Source organism: Delphinus delphis, chromosome 4 (genome assembly GCF_949987515.2).
Source record: "Delphinus delphis chromosome 4, mDelDel1.2, whole genome shotgun sequence".
Taxonomy (NCBI): Eukaryota; Metazoa; Chordata; class Mammalia; order Artiodactyla; family Delphinidae; genus Delphinus; species Delphinus delphis.
In genome coordinates this window covers 3,536,399-3,553,607 of record NC_082686.1, presented here as the reverse complement: position 1 = coordinate 3,553,607, position 17,209 = coordinate 3,536,399, and the positions used below count along the sequence as shown (strand labels likewise).

Genomic DNA, 17,209 nt, shown 5'->3' with positions numbered 1-17,209 from the left:
CACTTGATGCCCTGCAATTAATGCTGTACTTTCCTTCACCACAACCCAGTGTCAGTAGATTGGCTTTGCTGTGTGGCAGGCGAGTGGACCCGAATTTGGTTTGGTAACACTGATGGGATGCAGGCTTGGAGCTGCCAGGAGGGCCGTGGTGACAGCCTCGTGGAGCAGAAAGCCAGCAGATAGAAGGCAGAGCCATGGAGAGAGCTAGAGATCAAGGGCTGAAAACCCAGAATGGGTGCTTGGTCCTGGCAGGCCTGAAACAAGTGCACCCTGAGCCTTCCTGTTAGCCATTTGGAGAAGAGTTTTGGTCACTTACAACCAAAGTCCCAATAGCAATGTCACAGATCCGACCTACTTTACCATTTGCTTATTCTCAGATTTGGCGCAAGGGGGATGACATTAGTAAGGATTAGAACTGGAGTGCTAGCTGTGTGCCGTGCACAGTGGACAGCACTTGACAGGCACTATTTCCCATGCGGCTGAGATGATCATTACCCCAACGTACAGATGCGTATAAGTGGGACTCTTTCCATGCCTGCAAGTGCAACGCCAGCAGCTCAAGCCACGGCAATAAGGACGCACTTTATCGCTGTCTGCCCTCCCTGGCTTCATCCTAGGCTCTACGTATTGTCCCCCTGGCCACTCCCAGGAGCCCGGCGAGCATCGCCTTACACTTCTGGTTCCTGACCAACCACTGACCGGATCGCATGGTGTAGAACTGGGGGCAAGGGGAGTTCCAGAAGGAAACTCTGAACACATTCCTAGCAGCATGGAGAATGGATATTGGGCAGAGAATAGATGCCAGTGCAACAGGACCACGCTGTCACTTGTCCCAGCCACACAGCTGGGCAGCGACCAGCCAGGTCCTCATAGAGAATCTCTCCCCGGCCGCGTTCTGTGTCTTTCTCCCCTGCTTTATGTCCCATCTGCCCCTGGAGCACGTGGTGGGCTTCAGTGCCGTCCACCAATCCTGGATCCCAGAGATGAGGCACCTCTGTCTCTGCCTTTTGGCCTAAACTCTCCCAGGGAGGTTTGTAGATTTGAATCCTCTTTCCAGAACATTCAGAGTTTGTTGGCCTCCCTGTTCAGCACATTTAAGGCACCACACAGCCCCGTGGGCCCGGCATGTAGAGGGTGGCACCTGGAAATGCAACAGTCAGATTTCCTAACAATAGAATAGAGGTAATGCGTGGACTCTTCAAGTGAACTATGCAGACAAAAGCAGGGCCCTCTCCCCTTGAAATCATACAATTTACTGCCTTGCCCTCCTTTGATTTGAGGGGAGAATCTGCCTATGGCCATCAGGCTGTGGTGTGAAGCCCTCCTGCCTGGCATGAAAAGCCATGCTCTCTTTCTAGGTGAGGAGAAGGACAGGGGCTTAGCTCATCTGAGGGGTAGTGGGAAGGGGCGATCCAGGTGTGCTGGATGGGAGAAGAGATGCATTCCGACCTGTGGTCCCCGCATGCAAACCACTGAATAAAAGCATTAGCCTCTGAGACTGGGAGTAAGGAATGTCTTATCACCATGGTTACCGGGAAATGGTCCCACTTATATATAATAAGGGCTTTAGCAGAGGCCAGGCCATCTGATGCTCCCATCTGGGGCCAAAAGACAGGGTGCCTGAAGTGTTACTCCTTATGAAGTTACCTGAACACAGCTCTGGGCCAGGTGCTGGGCCACGTACTGGGAACACCGGGTCTTTTCTTTATTTGTTGGGATCGGGGGGTGGGAGCCAGGGGAGGACAGAGGCCTGGGCATCTTCACCTAGTCACCCCTTTGTTACCCAGCACTTGGCTCTGCGTCTGGCACACAGCAATGCTGCATTAATGAGTGAGTGTGCTGCCTCAGTATGGGGGTACCACCCCAGATATGGAGCTGCAGTGGCGGGGTAGGGGTCGTTGGAGCGGCCATCTCTCCTTTAGTTCTCACGCTCCTACGTGGCAGAGTGATGCCCAACAAGGGAAAAAGTGCCCCTCCCCCCTCCCCCCCCCCCCCCCAGACGCCTCCCCTGGCCCTCCCTGGCCCGGCACTGTAGGCTTTGAGGTGGCAGTTCTGGAGGGGGACCCCCGCTGACTGACCGCAGGGGGCCCGGGGTCGCTGGCCCAGGCCCCGCGGGTTTCCGAACTCGGCGCCTCCGGGGCCGGGGCGGACCCTCGGCACCAGCCAGGCCAGGGGCGCGGGCAGCGCGAGGAACCGGACTGCCTAGAACTGGGGCAGCCGCGCCGCACAGGAGCAAAACAAGAGCACGCGCACCTGCCGGCTCCGCCCCGCCCCTGCGCGCCGGCCAATCGCGGGTCGCGGGCGGGGCCGGCGCGGGCGGGTCGTGGGCGGGGCCGGGGCCACAGCTGCGGCTGGAGCCGGAGCCAGAGCCAGAGTCCGCGCCCGGCGCAGCCGCCGAGCCTAGGGCGAGCGCGCCTCTTGCCCGCCGCCCGTCCCCGCTGCCCGCAGCCTCGTCCCCACCGCCGCCGCCCCCGGGGCATGGCCTGTCTGACGGCCGCTTTCTCGGTCGGCACCGCCATGGTGAGTGAGCGCATCCTTTGGCCCCGGGGCTTGGTTCTGTTCTCTAGGAGAATAAGAAACGCACAAAGACCCGCACCCGCACCCTGACACCTGTCCCCCGAGCCCCGGGAGAGGCGCCCGCCTCCCATCGCCCCCCGCCCTAGCTACCTGGCTCCTCGGGATGCCCCTTGCAGCCGAGGATGCGGGGAAGGCGGAGGGGCCAGGAGAGGCAGGGAGGAAGGAGGCCAGCAGCCCCACAAGTGTACTGATGGCCTTGACCTCGTCTGCCTCCGAGTGAGGGGCCTGGGGCCTGGGGACCCGGAGTGTACTGGGGCGGGGCGGCAGCCCGGGCCAGAGGGAAAGGGGGCCCCATCCCTCTGCCGGCGCGTGCGGCCAGAGCCTGGGGAGCGGGCGCCTCTCGCGCTACTCTCCGGAGCACCGGCACTGTCTGGGGGAACAAAAGAGAGAGGCGGTGGAGAGCCGGGGCCCGTGCTGCCCCTTCGCCCTCGGGGACAGCCTCTCCCGGACCTGCTCAGGAGGGGGCGGCGGAGTCATGGGGAGGCAGATGAGGGCCGAGCCTGGGTACCTCTGGCCACATTTCTGCACCCTGTAGAGAGAATAGGGTGGGGACAGAGGCACGCATCTCACTTTTCCCAAGGGTGCCAGCTCCGTAGGGGTTCCACCGGCTGCAGGCGCATTCTTTGCTAGACACTATTACAGTAAGTGCTATTCCTCTGAGTGGTCAAGAGTCTCCTCTTGCCCCTTTAACATATCTCCATAAAGTCACATTAGGGAAAAAAAACAAACTAACCATCGTCTCACCCATCCTAGGGCCCTTCATTTCTATGCCTAGCACGCCAACAGTGCAGTTAGGTACCTCTGGACCGATTTCAGGTCATCTAAAGTACAAGTAGGAAGCATTCCGTATTCCAAGCCCTCTCGCCCTCCCTATCCATCCCCCTTCTATCCTTTGTCTATGTATTTACTATCCTGCTAGTCACTTCCCTTGAGCTGTAACCCCACCGTGCACATCGGTTTTCACCTCCACCCCTCGCCTTTATTTCATTTTTAGCATCCCGTATTTGAAGTCAGCAGGGCTCAGCAGGATGTGACCGACAGTTACCTCTTGCCTTGAGCTCAAGAAAAAAAAAAAAAAAAAGAAGAAGTAGCCGGGTTTCTGCGCATGCTCTGCTCTGACAACTGCATCCTATGATTCCAAACAGGTTACTGTAGAACATACCGAGCCTCGGCAGCTCATTATATAATGATTTTGTGTAAACCGATACAGTGGGGCCTCGGGCACATTAAGGAGGTTGGTAGAGCAGGAAAGAGCCAGGGGCAGGGGGACCCACAGGCCGGGTCCCATCTCTGGGCATGTTCTGCCTCTATGACTTAGCTTCTTACATATAAGAGGGATCAAAAACTGAAAGAGGCAGTCCCCTCCTCATGACATTTGCTTTTATCTGGTTGCATGTTTGGGTAACACTTGGCCATTCTTCATTTTACCCGTGTTCATTTCTTTGGGATTCCTAAATGATGGTGGTAATGGAAAATGAAGGAGGTTAGTATTGTTAGTTGTGGGTAAGGAACGTTTCAGGTCGTGGAGACACTGGGTAACTAACTCCTGAAGCCCTTTCAAGACTGCAGAAGTAGCTCATGCACGTGGGACAATAATGAATCAGAATGTTTTAAGGTACAGGTGGTTTTATGTCAAGATATTTTGGATGTTACGTTATGGTTGGAGACAGCCCCAGAACTCAGGTGTTTCGTTCGTGTGGAGGTGCTAATGGCTGAGCTCATTTTTTCAGAGAATGTTGTTCTGTGTGAAAACCATTCTCCCTGAAAACCTTGTGCTTTTTTGTTTTTAATTTTAAAAATTCTACCCAAGTCATAAACAGAGCCCTGGGGAGGTACCCAGCATCCTAAACTTTGCTCTGCGGTCCAGCCTGGGGCTGGCTGCCAGGTGTGAGTCTGGAGAAGGTGCCTTGGAGGATGGAAGAAGCACCCGCATGGTGTTTCAGAGTCCCTGAGCTGGGCTGGGCGGGGCAGGCAAGGGCTCCCAATGGGGACTGGTATTTGGGGCTGTTGGAAGCCAGATTTTGGAGACAATGAGGTTGGCATTCTGAGTGACCATGCCAGTGACACCTACCCTTTGCTTAGTTAAGGGCGTGACGTTTGGGTTCTTTTCCCTTAGGCGGTGGTCTTGAGGATTCTGGACCAGTAGGTTCTCCTCTAATGTGCCCAGGGTCCCAGGGAGGGATCTGCCCTTCAACTGCAGGGTCTGCTGGTCTAGGTGGGCACCATAGCTGGCAGCAGTGAGAGTGCATGCCTGGAGCCTGCGAGTTCCTCTTGGCTTTCCTCCCTTCCCCAAGATGCTGTGGGGCAAGTTTCTATCTCCAACTGGACTTCCCTGGGTAAAGAGAGTGAAGCAGCCTCACAATGGCTCAGGGGCTCTCTGACCATTAGAGACCCTCCCCAGCTAAACAAGCATCTCAATATATTAGCATTCAAACTGAAATCAGTGCCCAAGAAAATATTCCTAACAACAGCGGGCAGGAACAGTCCAAACAGGGTCTCCTCTGCATTCCACACCTGTGAATGGACTCACTAGTATTTACCATTTATTATGCAGCACAAATTGTGTGTGGAAGAGGAGGTCAAAGACAATGCTTCAGCGAGATAGGGAAGCGAACAAAGAAAGGGAAAGAATGGGGAGGGAGGATGTATTTCATCTTTAATGAACTCAGGAGGCTGAGGACAAGCTAGCTGTAACCTACATCACCAGCGGCTCTCATCTGAGGATGTGTTTCCAGAGAGCTGGTCTATTTTGGAGTGAGAGCCACTGCCACCCATCAGATAGGATTTCAGATAGAATTTTATTAATTGGACACCCATGGCGGAAAAGTGGGTGATGGCATGCACCGCTTTGGTGTCGGTTGCTTTGAGGGTAGGGTTGTGTGGTCCCCCATTCTCTTGTGGATTTCCCTGCAAGGGACGGGGGCTGGGATGACCCAGGGTCCACTACAGCTTGCCTACAGAAAGCCAAGCAACGTCCCGGCGCTGCTGGGGACTGTTTGGGAGGACCTGTGCAGGCAGGGAAGCTGCAGAGAGCTGGACCCCAGTTTGGCTACTCCTTAACGGTGGGGTCTCAGGCAGGTGAGGTGGTGTCCTCGTGAAATGGAGCGGCAGAGGGTCGTACCCCACCCGGCCCCGGCCCCCGGAGAGCTGTGGAGACAGAGGAGGAGTAACCTGTGCAGTCTGGAGTTTAATGCGCGCACTGTAATTGTGCATTGCTGCACGAATAGCCGCTACTGTTCATAATTGCTTACCTACTCCGCGGGAGGTATTAATGCAAAACTGTAAATAGTAAGTACGGGCCTCTCTCGCTCCCAAATCAGTTTACTCCCCCAGCTTTGTCCCACTGGCCCGTCCACTTGTCTCCCTCCCCACTGCCCCCCGCTGGTGAAGGCCACGCACCCTCCCCACTGCAGGCAGCTGCAGGAGACGTTCTCACCGGCTCGCTGGTCTGCTACTTCCGCCTTGAGATGCCTCCGCGGCCCGCAGAGACCTCGGGATAAAGTGCACATCCCTTAACAAGCTTTGCAAGCCCTCCACCGTGCGGACCCCGTGGGCCTCGCTAGTCCCACCTTGTTCCAAAAGCCCCTCCCGCCTTCCCCAGATCAGAGCTCCAGACCCTGAATTACAGATCTCCAGCTGTTCCTCTGTCTTGCTGCCGAGCCTTTGCACGTGCTGTTCCCTCGCAGGGAATGTCGGTCGTGAACGAGCACCCCTTCCCCACCCCACCTCGCTAAGCTCACCTCACAGTTTATTTCCTCAGAAACACCGTGTATCCCCACCCAGGGCCCCCACTGCATTGCGTGACCCTCGTGGGTCCCTGCATCATCTTGTTCTAGCTCTTGCCCCTTGGCATTGAAATCGTTTGCGGCCCAGTCTTGGACCTGAGCGAGCTGAGGCCACAGGCTACGTCTGTCTGGCTGACTGCCGATGCCCAGGGCTTTATCTGGGCTGTGAGTGAGTGAGTGGGTGAGAGGATAGATAGGCTTGGAATCTAGACAGGCAAGTCAGACCCTCGTCATAATCCAGGTCTGGCATCTGCTCCAGCTGGCAGGTGGGTGGAGTCATGGCCGTTCGTCCCTGTATTCGTGTAGGTTTCATTAAAAAGGGAAGACCCGACCTGTCCCTGGGCTTCCTCAGGGGTTGACGCAAGTGGTGGGTGCTGGGGGAGGGTGTGGATGGTCCAAGGTGGCTGGAGGTGGAGGGGGCCACGCCCTGGGGAGGGGCTTCTGGAAGCTCCCGCCCCCAACTGAAGACAGAGCAATTGGCTCTCCCGGCGTTAGGGCCAGTGCCCCGGCAGGACGCGGGTCTGGAAGTAGACGTCTCACCTTTCCAGGTGGAGGTGAGGATGGACTTTTGGGACCAGGCCTGGAGCTGTCTCACCCATTGTTCTGTCCACTACCCACCCCCCACCCCCCAGCAAAGCCAGGATTTGGTGTTTCCAGGGCCCCTGTGGAGTCAAACGGGGTTATAACCCTGGGACAGCAGCTCGTGTTCCCCAAGAGCAAGACAGGTGGGCCCAGGGATGGCATTTGGTGCTGCTCTGGGTGCTAGAGCTGCAGGTGCACGAAGCCAAGAGCCTGCTGAGCTGGGGCAGGGCCTCCCGTTGATCCTGCAAGGGGCGCCGACGCAGAAGGCACCTGACAAGCCCGGATGCAGAGGCCACGCCCTGCAGCGCCCTCCCGGGAGCGGGAGAGGCTCCTGCTCAGCCCAGGCTCTGAGATGGCCCGTTGTCAGGCTAAGACAAACCTCCCCAATTATGCGGAGGATGCACGAACGTACTCCTGCTTGTGTTTGAAGCATTTCTCATGCTCGGCGCCAGCGGCAAACCAAGATTAATTTTGTCAGAGTTTTACTCCGCACTTTAATTTTTAGCCACAGAATGTTATAGTCAGTGAGCTAAGTTTTGATACGGTTAAGCTTTCCAGAGGTAGGAGATGCCTGGGAGGTGTGTGTGTTGTGTGTCTTTTTCTTAAACAGCAAAGCAACATTTTCAAACAGCACAAGAACCGGAAGCCCCTGTGCCCACATCTCCCCATCCCCCTATTTGTGTTTTAAAGATTCAGAACCTCCAAATCGTCCAAGATTTCCACGATGGAAATCATGTGGAATAATAATAATGGAAATCCTCTTCAAGGATGCGGTCACGTACCCTCAAGAGGCCACTCTAAGGCGGGGGAGGGCTTGTTTCGGTCACTAGAGTTGCTGGAGTTTATAAGGGTGTTTATGGATGACGCACTCTCTGGTTCTGTTTTAGCCTTTTGTTAGGAACAATAGCGATCAAAAAGCCACCAACTTTAAAGAAATACCTCACAAGCTGTGGCAAAATAACGGTATGATGTTACTTAGAACAAACAGCAGTGTGGCGGCGTCTCCCCAGTCCTACGGCCATCAGAAGGGCCTGAATTATCAAAGGTGGCTGTCCACAGGCTCTCGAGATCAGGCTGACTGCCTGCAACAGTACGGAGGAGTGTCGCCAGAGGCCACGCTCTGGACACTGTGGAATGTTCTGTCTTGATTCAAGAGGCAGCTAGAAAAAGCACAGCGCATTGTTCACCCACCCCAGGGTTCTTCTGTGTTTTGGAGGTGCCTAAAGTATATTGACTTGTCCAGCCGTTGCCAAGCCATTAGCAAGAATATTCCTTTCTTTGCTTAAAGACCTTTGGTTCTTGGCTTATCTGTAACAGTTCAAAGGACTCCCGATGGAATCTCGAAAAGCCGGTGTAGCTATGTATTAGGTATCCAGGTGATGCAGTGGAAGAGGCAACCGTTTTTCAAGATGACTCACACTGGGATCACTTCTGCCCCTCACTTGATCGTAGAGCTCAGAGCAAGTTCCTTAACATAGTCTGTGCCTCAGTTTCCTTGTCTGTATCCCAGAGAAAAACAAATCAACCTTTCGAACACTTCAGTGCCATTATGAAGGTACAGTGAGAGAGGAGAGCTGTAAGGGATTTGGAAGATTTACAAGGGAAACACAAAGGCCATCTCCTACAAACCCCGTCGGTCCAAGTGGTATCGCTGCTCTTGAGAAACGTGTTTGAGGTTACGCCAGGAAGGGACTAAAAGAGCTCATTGTAAAGCTTTTTCAGTTGTGCGTTTCTTAGCAGCCTCATGCATTTTTATGGGATTTTTTAGTGAGTGGACTGCAGGCAGATAATTTTTAGGGTGGCTGGTGTCTCATTCTTTGAGACAGGTGATGTATTTATCAGTTTTGTGATTAGATGTTAGGATTCCTAGATAAGACGGTAGATCATAGTTTATCTTTAGCATGTTTTTAGTAGAAGAGTAAGTGAGGGCCGGGGAGGAGGAATTCCTGTAGGTGAGCATCCTTCCTGTGACGCTGAGGGCACCATGGAGGGTGAGAAGCACTGATCGATGACTCTGACTGATCGATGGCCCTGAGCCTGATGGTGAGTCCCTGTGGTCCTTCCCGTGGTGTAACTTATACCTCCTCTTGGTGCTTTTCCTCCCCATCTTTCTAGAATGGCAGCAGTCACTCTGCAGCAATGACAGAGCCCAAGTCAGTGTGCGTCTCTGTGGACGAGGTGGTCTCCAGCAGCAGGGAGGTGATAGAGATGGAGCTGCTGAACGGACTTTTGAAGAAAGAGGATAACAGTCTCACAGAGGCCCAGCGCCTCTCCTCCCTGCCGCGGAGGGCGGCTGTGAACATCGAATTCAAGGACCTTTCCTACTCGGTCCCAGAAGGTCCCTGGTGGAGGAGGAAAGGTAGGGCGGGGGCATCCAGAGGCGCGGCACCTCGGAGGAAGGAACAGGTTGTTTGGGAGGATCTGGGTCTGGAAGCTGGGAGGCTGATTCTCTTTCCAGACTCTGCCTCTGCTGTGGCCAATGCATGTAATTGCTTTATGCCTGATTTTTCCTCACTTACGATATGAACAGATCAGATTAGATGACTCAAGATTCACAGCGTTTGTTGGTTTTTTTTGACTGAAGTATAGTTGATTTACAACGTTGTGTTAGTTTCAGGTGTACAGCAAAGTGATTCAGTGATACATATATATATATATATATATATACGTATATATATATATACGTATATATATATATACGTATATATATATATATATATATATATGCACTTTTCCAGATTCTTTTCCATTATAGGTTATTACAAGATATTGAATATAGTTCCCTGTGCTATACAGTAGGTCCTTGTTGTTTATCCATTTTATATATAGTCGTGTGTATCTGTTAATCCCAAACTCCTAATTTATCCGCCCCTCCTTTCCCCTTTGGTAACCATAAGTTTTCTACGTCTGTGAGTCACACGCTGGTTCTTAAGCTCTGATCTGATCACACAGTTTGACCACGGTCCATGTGTGCCAGTTTCCTGTCTGCACTCGGAGGGTCCTCTTTACTGGATGCCGTTAATGTTAGTCTTTCGAGATAGGACTGTTTTTTTTTTAATGTTTCAGAGCAAAGTGGAAGCCAGGTGTTTCCTCCCAAGCTTGACGTGTTGAAAAGTAACAAGTGACCTATAGTAACCTCTCTGGAAACCAGACGTGTATGTTTACAGATCTTGAAAGGACTGTCTCATGGGGGTCGTTGGTGGGCTATCCATAAAAACAGAAGAGAGGGCGGAGCAGGTGGGACTCGGAGGTCTCGGGAGAGCCACGCCCACAGGAGTTTGCCGCCAGCCTGTTGCATGTTAATGGGAATTGATGACTGACGGTGTTCTGAGTTTTCTTAGCAACGTGGATGCTCCCTTGCCAGCTCTAGGTTTTCAAAGTGTGTGGAGTTAATGCCTCCCTGCGTTGGTATTTCTTTCTCGAGCCCGACCGACTTCTTCCCGTGGAACTCACTCCGTGTCCCCCGCTGCCCCGTGCACCCTCCATGTATCCATCTTTGGCGGGGGGGTGACTGGGAGAGGACGTGCTACACATCACCCAGAAACAGTGGTCCTCAGTTTCTAATGAATCATTGAAAACAACTTGAAAATCTATGAGGAATTTGCAACAAAGTGACTCAGGTACCCCCGGAATATCCTGGAATATTGGGGTTGTTTAGAGCTCTCAACTTAAATCTAGATTCAATCCTTCTTCGTTTTTGAAGGAGACCCACCAAGACTCACTTGTTTACTTTGCATCTTTCTGCCCCTTATTGCCTTCATTTTGCTTCCTACTCTCTTGACGTGAAGCAGTTGAGACGGTTGGCGTGGGCACCCTGGAATTCCTTAGAGCCATGATTTTAGAACCTTGATTGACTGGTGCCTGGGACCTTTGAGCCGAGCTGGTTGTGGGATGATTTTGTGTCTGTTTGCACCAATGGGAACAGATCCCAAACCTCCCCAGCGGCTGATACCGTCGCATTGTTATCTGAGACTCAACATCTTCAGAGTGTGCCAGCCTGTTCTGTTAACAAAGAAATTCTGTGAGAGGCTCAGGGTCGGGCCCATTTGGTGGAGTCTCTTGAAATTTCGACATAAGATTCCAGCCTTTTCCTTCTCCACTTGAACAAAGATTTTACCGAAACAATGCACTGGGCGACCAGGAGGGTGTCGTGAGGTTTTGACCTGCTGTGTCTCTATAGACAAACTGCGGCAGACCTGTGGGCCACGTGGGCAGGTTTCTGTCCACGTGTTACGTGTGGCCTTAGAAACGTGGTCATGATGCTGAAAACGCTTGGGTGGGTATCCTCGCAGGTGAAGGCTTGAGATGCAGAAATGCACATGTTTGAACACCATGGCAGAATCCTGGTTTGAAATCCAACCCTGCAGGTGTTCACTTGGGGCTGGCAGGTGAAGAATATCATTTCCTGGTCAGGTGTGCGGCTTGCCCACCCTCTGTTCTCTACGTCTTAGAACTGGTCACACTGATTGTCAACAGTGATGGCCTCTTAATTAATGAGGGAGGAGCCGCTACCGTCCATGGCCGGTGGCCTCCTAGGAAGCCCCGCCCAGATGGCTGCCAGATAAACACTTGCCCTGCAGTAACCTGTGTGGGCTCAAGCGGGGAGGAGTAGAAAGTGGGCCCCCGGGACCTGCCTGTGAGTCAGAGATGGCTGGGGCTGGAGAGGAAGTCGGCACCGTCAGCCTGGTGTGTCCAGGTGTTTGGTTTCTCAGCCAACGAGGCCTGACTTCTCTGTCTGGCTTCCTCCTGGCCTCTTTCTCCACCCCAGTGCCTGTGTCCACTTCCCTCTCTGTGCCCCTTCTCCCGTGCAGCCCCATCGTTTCTTTTGTTCTTGGTACCCTCGCAGTTCAGAATTTAGATTGTTTATCACTCCCGCATAACTCGAGGGTGTGGGATACTCGTCCACATTCTCACTGAATAGAAAGGAAGCCACGTGTGAAGGGCTTGCCCGAGCCTGAGCTGGGAGCTAGGCCGGGGGCTGGGTGGTGGTTTCCGACGCTTGGGCACCGGGCAGCGCCTGGCGCAGGGCCTCAGGGTGCCGGGGTCCCCACGGCCATAGGGAAGCTGTGCTCCTTCTCCAGGCTTGGTGCCCACAGACGCTGCCGAGCTGGCAAGCGTTCCCCTTTTCTCTTGGTGGTAGTTTTAGGTTTCACGTCGCCTCTGTGTGATGCCCAGCGTGATGCCAAGTGTGACCAAACTTTGGGGCAGGAGCTTATGCTCTTACTTCTCTGACCATATTCTGTTTTTCTGTCTGTATCAAGTCAATAGTCTTTTGTTTTTTTAAAAATTCAACTTTATGTGCTGAGCTCATTGTAATGCCCACAGTGAAGTGTGCAGTGAAGGACAAAGGAGCCTGAGGGCTGGAGTGATTCGCTCAAGGTCGGAGCCAGCAAGGTCCGCCACCCAGCCGTCGGATTCCTAGTTCAGGCTTCTTTCCATCTCGAAGACACTGGGCCACTCCAGTAAACTCTAGGAAAGCCGTTTTCTCCCAGAACATGGTGCTACCACACACACTCAACACAGAATGCTGTAGCCAAGCCTGGCACTGGGATTAGAATAATACTAAAAACTCCTACACAGTTATTTTAAAGAAAGAAGACGGAGAAAGAGAGCTTCATAACCCTTAGTAGAAGGGTCGTAAGTGACTCCATAGCAGCATTTTGAAGAAGGCAAATGTCAGGCACTGATGCTTTCTAATTCTTGAGCTTGACAATTGCCAGGCATTGACGTCAGCGTCTAAGAAAACAACTTGTATTTTCAATTCTAGCTCCATTTTCACCATATGATTAATGATGGCTTGAGAGGAAAATCTGGATCGTATAATAGATTCCTAGTGGACAACATAATTGTGAAAGGAACTGTTCTCAGGAGAAAAAAAGTACACCCCAAGGATGATTTCCCTGGCTTCTGATACAGTGATTACTTTCCCTCAAGGAATTCACTCACATAGCCTAAGTTGATGGGACAGATGATTTGGAACAATGTGGACTCTGGTGCCGTTACACAAACTATTGTGTCGAGGGACGTAGGGGAACAATCCGGTTTGATTGTCCTCACTCACCCCAGTGTGACTTATTTTTGAAAGCGGCTTTTGCTTCCTGGATGGTAGACACTGCGTTGGCGTTGGTAACATTTAGGACCCCTTGTTAAGAAGAGAACCACATTGTGAAATGCTGAGGTGGAGCGGAGAAAATTCTGCACTCAGACAGCACTCTCTGGCTTTCAGACCTCGTCCACATGGTGGAGTTAAGGGGGTACTCTGGGTCGCCTGTCCCCCAAGGAGACTGGAGCCATTTGCATTTATACAATTCAAGCAGCCCTTTGGTCCAGATGGCGCAGGGGCCAATTCTGTCCTTTCAATGTGTGGAGTACACGAGGTTCAGAGATAGATCCCAGGTCACAGGAGCAGGGGAGAGGGGACGTGAAGGCAGGTCTGGGGGGCTTGAGGCTACAGGACCTGACAAGACACCTAGCAAACATCCGGCCCTGATGTGAGCACACAACGGGACCATTATGGCACGGATGTGTCTCACCCCATTTTACAAAACCACTGGGGGTGGCCTTGACTGTTACCTCTGACTCATTTCCCCTTTAATCGGCCTGCTTGGATGTCAGTCACCTCTGCCTTTCACAAGGACCCACAAAGAGGTTTCCTAATCCCATGGGGAGGCTTGGCTGTCCTGTCTCCTCCCCAGGGAGGTGAGGCTGGCATGTACGGCATGCTTTGCGCAAACAGGTGACATGATTCTTAGAAATGAAATAACGCCTCCCAAGATTACCTCGTGGGTTGAGAACAAAAGTCACATCTGAGGGTTTGGAGAGTTTTCTTTACTCTTCCCCAGCCCAGCTGGGGCCTCACCACAGTAACCCTCCGATGGAATGGGACAGCACCTCCTACTTTGAAGCCGGACCCTCCAGCCTCATCCTTGCCAAATGCCAGGATGGAGTTAAGTATGCTAGGCAGCCCCACATCAGATTATCTGTATTGGTTTGCTTCTGAGCTATAAAAATGCATTTGAACACCCTTCTCAAATTGAAGTTTGCTTCCTCTTAATTTCCACGGCCATTGCACAAGGCCTGCGCTGACAGGCTGGCTAAAACGAGTACAACGTGCCATTAAAATTCCTTTCAGCGGGCTTCCCTGGTGGCGCAGCGGTTGGGAGTCCGCCTGCCGATGCAGGGGACGCGGGTTCGCGCCCTGTTCCGGGAAGATCCCGCATGCCGCGGAGCGGCTGGGCCCGTGAGCCATGGCCGCTGAGCCTGCGCGTCCGGAGCCTGTGCTCCTCAACCGGAGAGGCCACAGCAGTGAGAGGCCCGCGTACCGCAAAAAAAAAAAAAAAAAAAAAAAAAAAATTCCCTTTCAGCGATTCCATTAAGGGAAGACTGGATTCCAACCCAGCGCTGGGAGACTTGATCCAACCGACTGGGACAGGGGTGGGGAGGGAAAGCCAGAGAAAGGGAGAATCTAGAAATCCCAGAGCAGAGAGGGGGCTCCAGAGGGGGAGCTGCTCAAGTGCAAAGGCGGATTTCTCTTCCCCAAGCATGAATGAATTACTTTTGTACTTCTTGGAAACTATCGTGCTAAGGTGGGCTTTCTCTGGGGTGCAAAAGAAATGGCTTTTGCTGCTCTTCCTTTGTCTTTATTTGAGGCTGTGACGGTCTTATAGTGCAGCGTGGCAAACCTAAACCTTGCTTGCCAGAGCTCCCTGCCTGAGGCTGGGGCTTTACACCAGGAGCCCAATGACCCCAGGTCACCTTGGTGAATGCAGATGGCTGGAGACCTCCTCCCGTCCCCTCCCGGGCCAGTTCTTAGGCTCTCAGTGGCTTCCTCTCAGGCCCATTTGGTGATGAGGTCTTCTGGAATAGTTCTGTACCTCCGTCTTACATGCTCCAAAAGAGGCTTTGAAAAACTGTGGAGGATGAGCTGACTCTCAGGACAGACGGATGTAGCGTGACCATGTACAAAACCAAAAGGGTTTGCTAGTTTACAGCAGAACTTGAACATCCAAGGGGTCTAGGCGCCCCTTCTCCAGCCAGCCCCTTCTCTCCCTTGGAGCACACTGCACGGAAGCCAAACCGTCACCAGTTGGGACCTGGAATCAGGGGTGCGTGATTCAAGTGTGGCTCGATCAGGTTCAACAGCCCCCGTAGACACGGCACAAGTGGCCCCGTCGACACCGGCTCTTCTCCTTTGCGTCACTGTCAGGCCACCCCCGTCGCCTTCCGATCGGCAACGCACGGTAACACGTTGCTGTTTTTCCAGAGAGAGTGCCTGGTCTGGAGCCATCTGGTCTCTTCAGTGTGACTTTGCAGGACTGTGATCTGCTCAGTGGGGGGCTGGTGTCACTATCACTTTCAAGGACATTCTTGTGACACTCATTTTCACTTGCTGGGGGGGGTGCCCTCCTGCCTTCCTTTAACACCCCCAAATATGCTGACACCTTGAAAACTTCACATGCAGGAACTAACGTCCCCTCTTGTAAACTGGAACCGAATCCATCAAGGCCAAGAAATAACACAGGGTGACATTCTGCTGAGCACGAAACCATTTCTTTTGTCTATAAATTGGCAGAAGAAAACGTTTAGTAACCCTACACCTGCTCTTTTTGAGTTCCGTTGTAGAATCAACAGATTTGCTTATTTAAGGAACAAAGGTAACCACGTGGGTCAGATTGAAAAACATTTGGAAAGACTGAACCGTACAAACCAGGGGTTTGTAGAATGGAGGTACATGCGCTATAAAACCTTTGCTGATGGAGTTCCAAAACCTCTATAGGAACGCTTACATTCAAGTGAAATATCTCTGATACTGAGTGGTTTTGCCCCTAATTTGAGAAAAGGCGTCAAGAGGAGTTTTCAGAGTGAAGGATGGAGGCTGATGCACCTGCAGGGACCCGGCCTGACCCACAGCCCTTAGTTTCACTTCTCACTTTGTCAGCTGTGTTGTCGTTAGTCACCTTTGTGCTTGTGGGGTAAACGGCATTCGGTGTCAAAACTGAGACATGCCAGAGTGATTTCAAGACTGTGATGATGTCCAGCTGACACCTATATTTAGAGCCTGAATCCTGGAGCCCAAAGGGTCCTGGGAGCTCCCTCATCTGACCTCTCACCCGTGGAGCAGTCCCTCTCGCCCCGTGACAACGGGCGGCCAGCCTGTCTGGGCAGCAGCCAGACCCTGACATCCCTCTGCGTGGCCAGGTCCATGTTTGCACAACTCTCATTCTTAGAATTCTGTCTGTTGAGCTGAAATCTCAATTCGAGTCATGTTCGTTTGTCGATCCAAGTTCTGCTTTTTGGAATTCTGCAGAACATGTACAATCTTGGTCTTGAAATGAGCTCACCAACTGGGAGGAGAAAAGCGTAACCACGTACAAAACAGGTACATCAAGACCCAGGGCTACCTGGAAAGGAGGAAATAAGAAGCCTGTGGTTTGTGGAGGAGATGAGGCTGGAGTCCTGCTTTGGGAGCAGGTGGCATCCTTGGGGGCAGGGCAGTGAGCAGGGGCCCCTGCTGGAATGTTCTTGGTTTTGGTTGTGAACTGGTAAGGGTGGAGATCAACGGAAAAACAGAACCTGAGTGACTGTTTCTGTTTCTTTTACTGTCATAAGGTGAGCTGATGCACTCAGACAAAAAAGTCCCTCGCCTTGATAGCTCCACTGCCTATCTTGAAAGCGAAACTTTTAGCAGGAATATTATGGGATTTCTCAGTTTTTATTTCTTCCCTCCCACTTTTTTGGCGGGAGAAGTGTCTGGGTTTTTTTAATTAAAAATAACTGTTTACTAAGCAAATGCTGTTTGCTTTAGCACATTGTCTCATATGTGTTCCCCGGAAAGCCATTATCAGTGTGGACATTACCCAGGAGAAAAGGAGGCTTAGAAGGAGGCAGATCTCAGGTTCGGGCTTAGACCGCAAGTCCTAACGACCTGCCTCCCAACAAGCTCCACTGAGAACCCTTCTCGCCTTTGTCATTTCGCAGGTCCACGTAAGATGAGCTGTTTTTCTCACCTTTTCTTTGCGGATGACAAACACAACCCCAGACCCTGGCGGCAGCAGGGGTGCCACAAAAGCCCTTCTCATCTGCTGGGGAAGGGGACCCCCAGATTTCCTTCATGAGCTGGGCTGGGGCGAGTTCTGGCTTCCATCGTGAATCAGAACTCCGTCCAGCTGGCTGGGGTCTGTGCAGGGAGCCTCTGCTCGCCCTGCCTCTCCAGGACGGGGTTATCAGCCCCCCTGTCGTCCACCCCTACGTTCCTTCCAAGGGCG

General features: G+C 52.6%; 1 protein-coding gene across 2 annotated transcripts in view; it reads left to right on the top strand.

The window, feature by feature from the left end:
- Positions 1-2,392: 2,392 nt before the first annotated feature.
- ABCG1 (ATP binding cassette subfamily G member 1) overlaps positions 2,393-17,209 on the top strand; it is a 60,178-nt gene continuing 45,361 nt past the window's right edge. For both annotated transcript variants that reach the window (XM_060010279.1, XM_060010278.1), the window contains exons 1-2: positions 2,393-2,520; positions 9,060-9,303. In XM_060010279.1, coding sequence (XP_059866262.1) covers positions 2,479-2,520; positions 9,060-9,303 — 286 coding nt within the window. In that variant the 5' untranslated portion in view covers positions 2,393-2,478. The remainder of the gene's footprint in view (positions 2,521-9,059; positions 9,304-17,209) is intronic.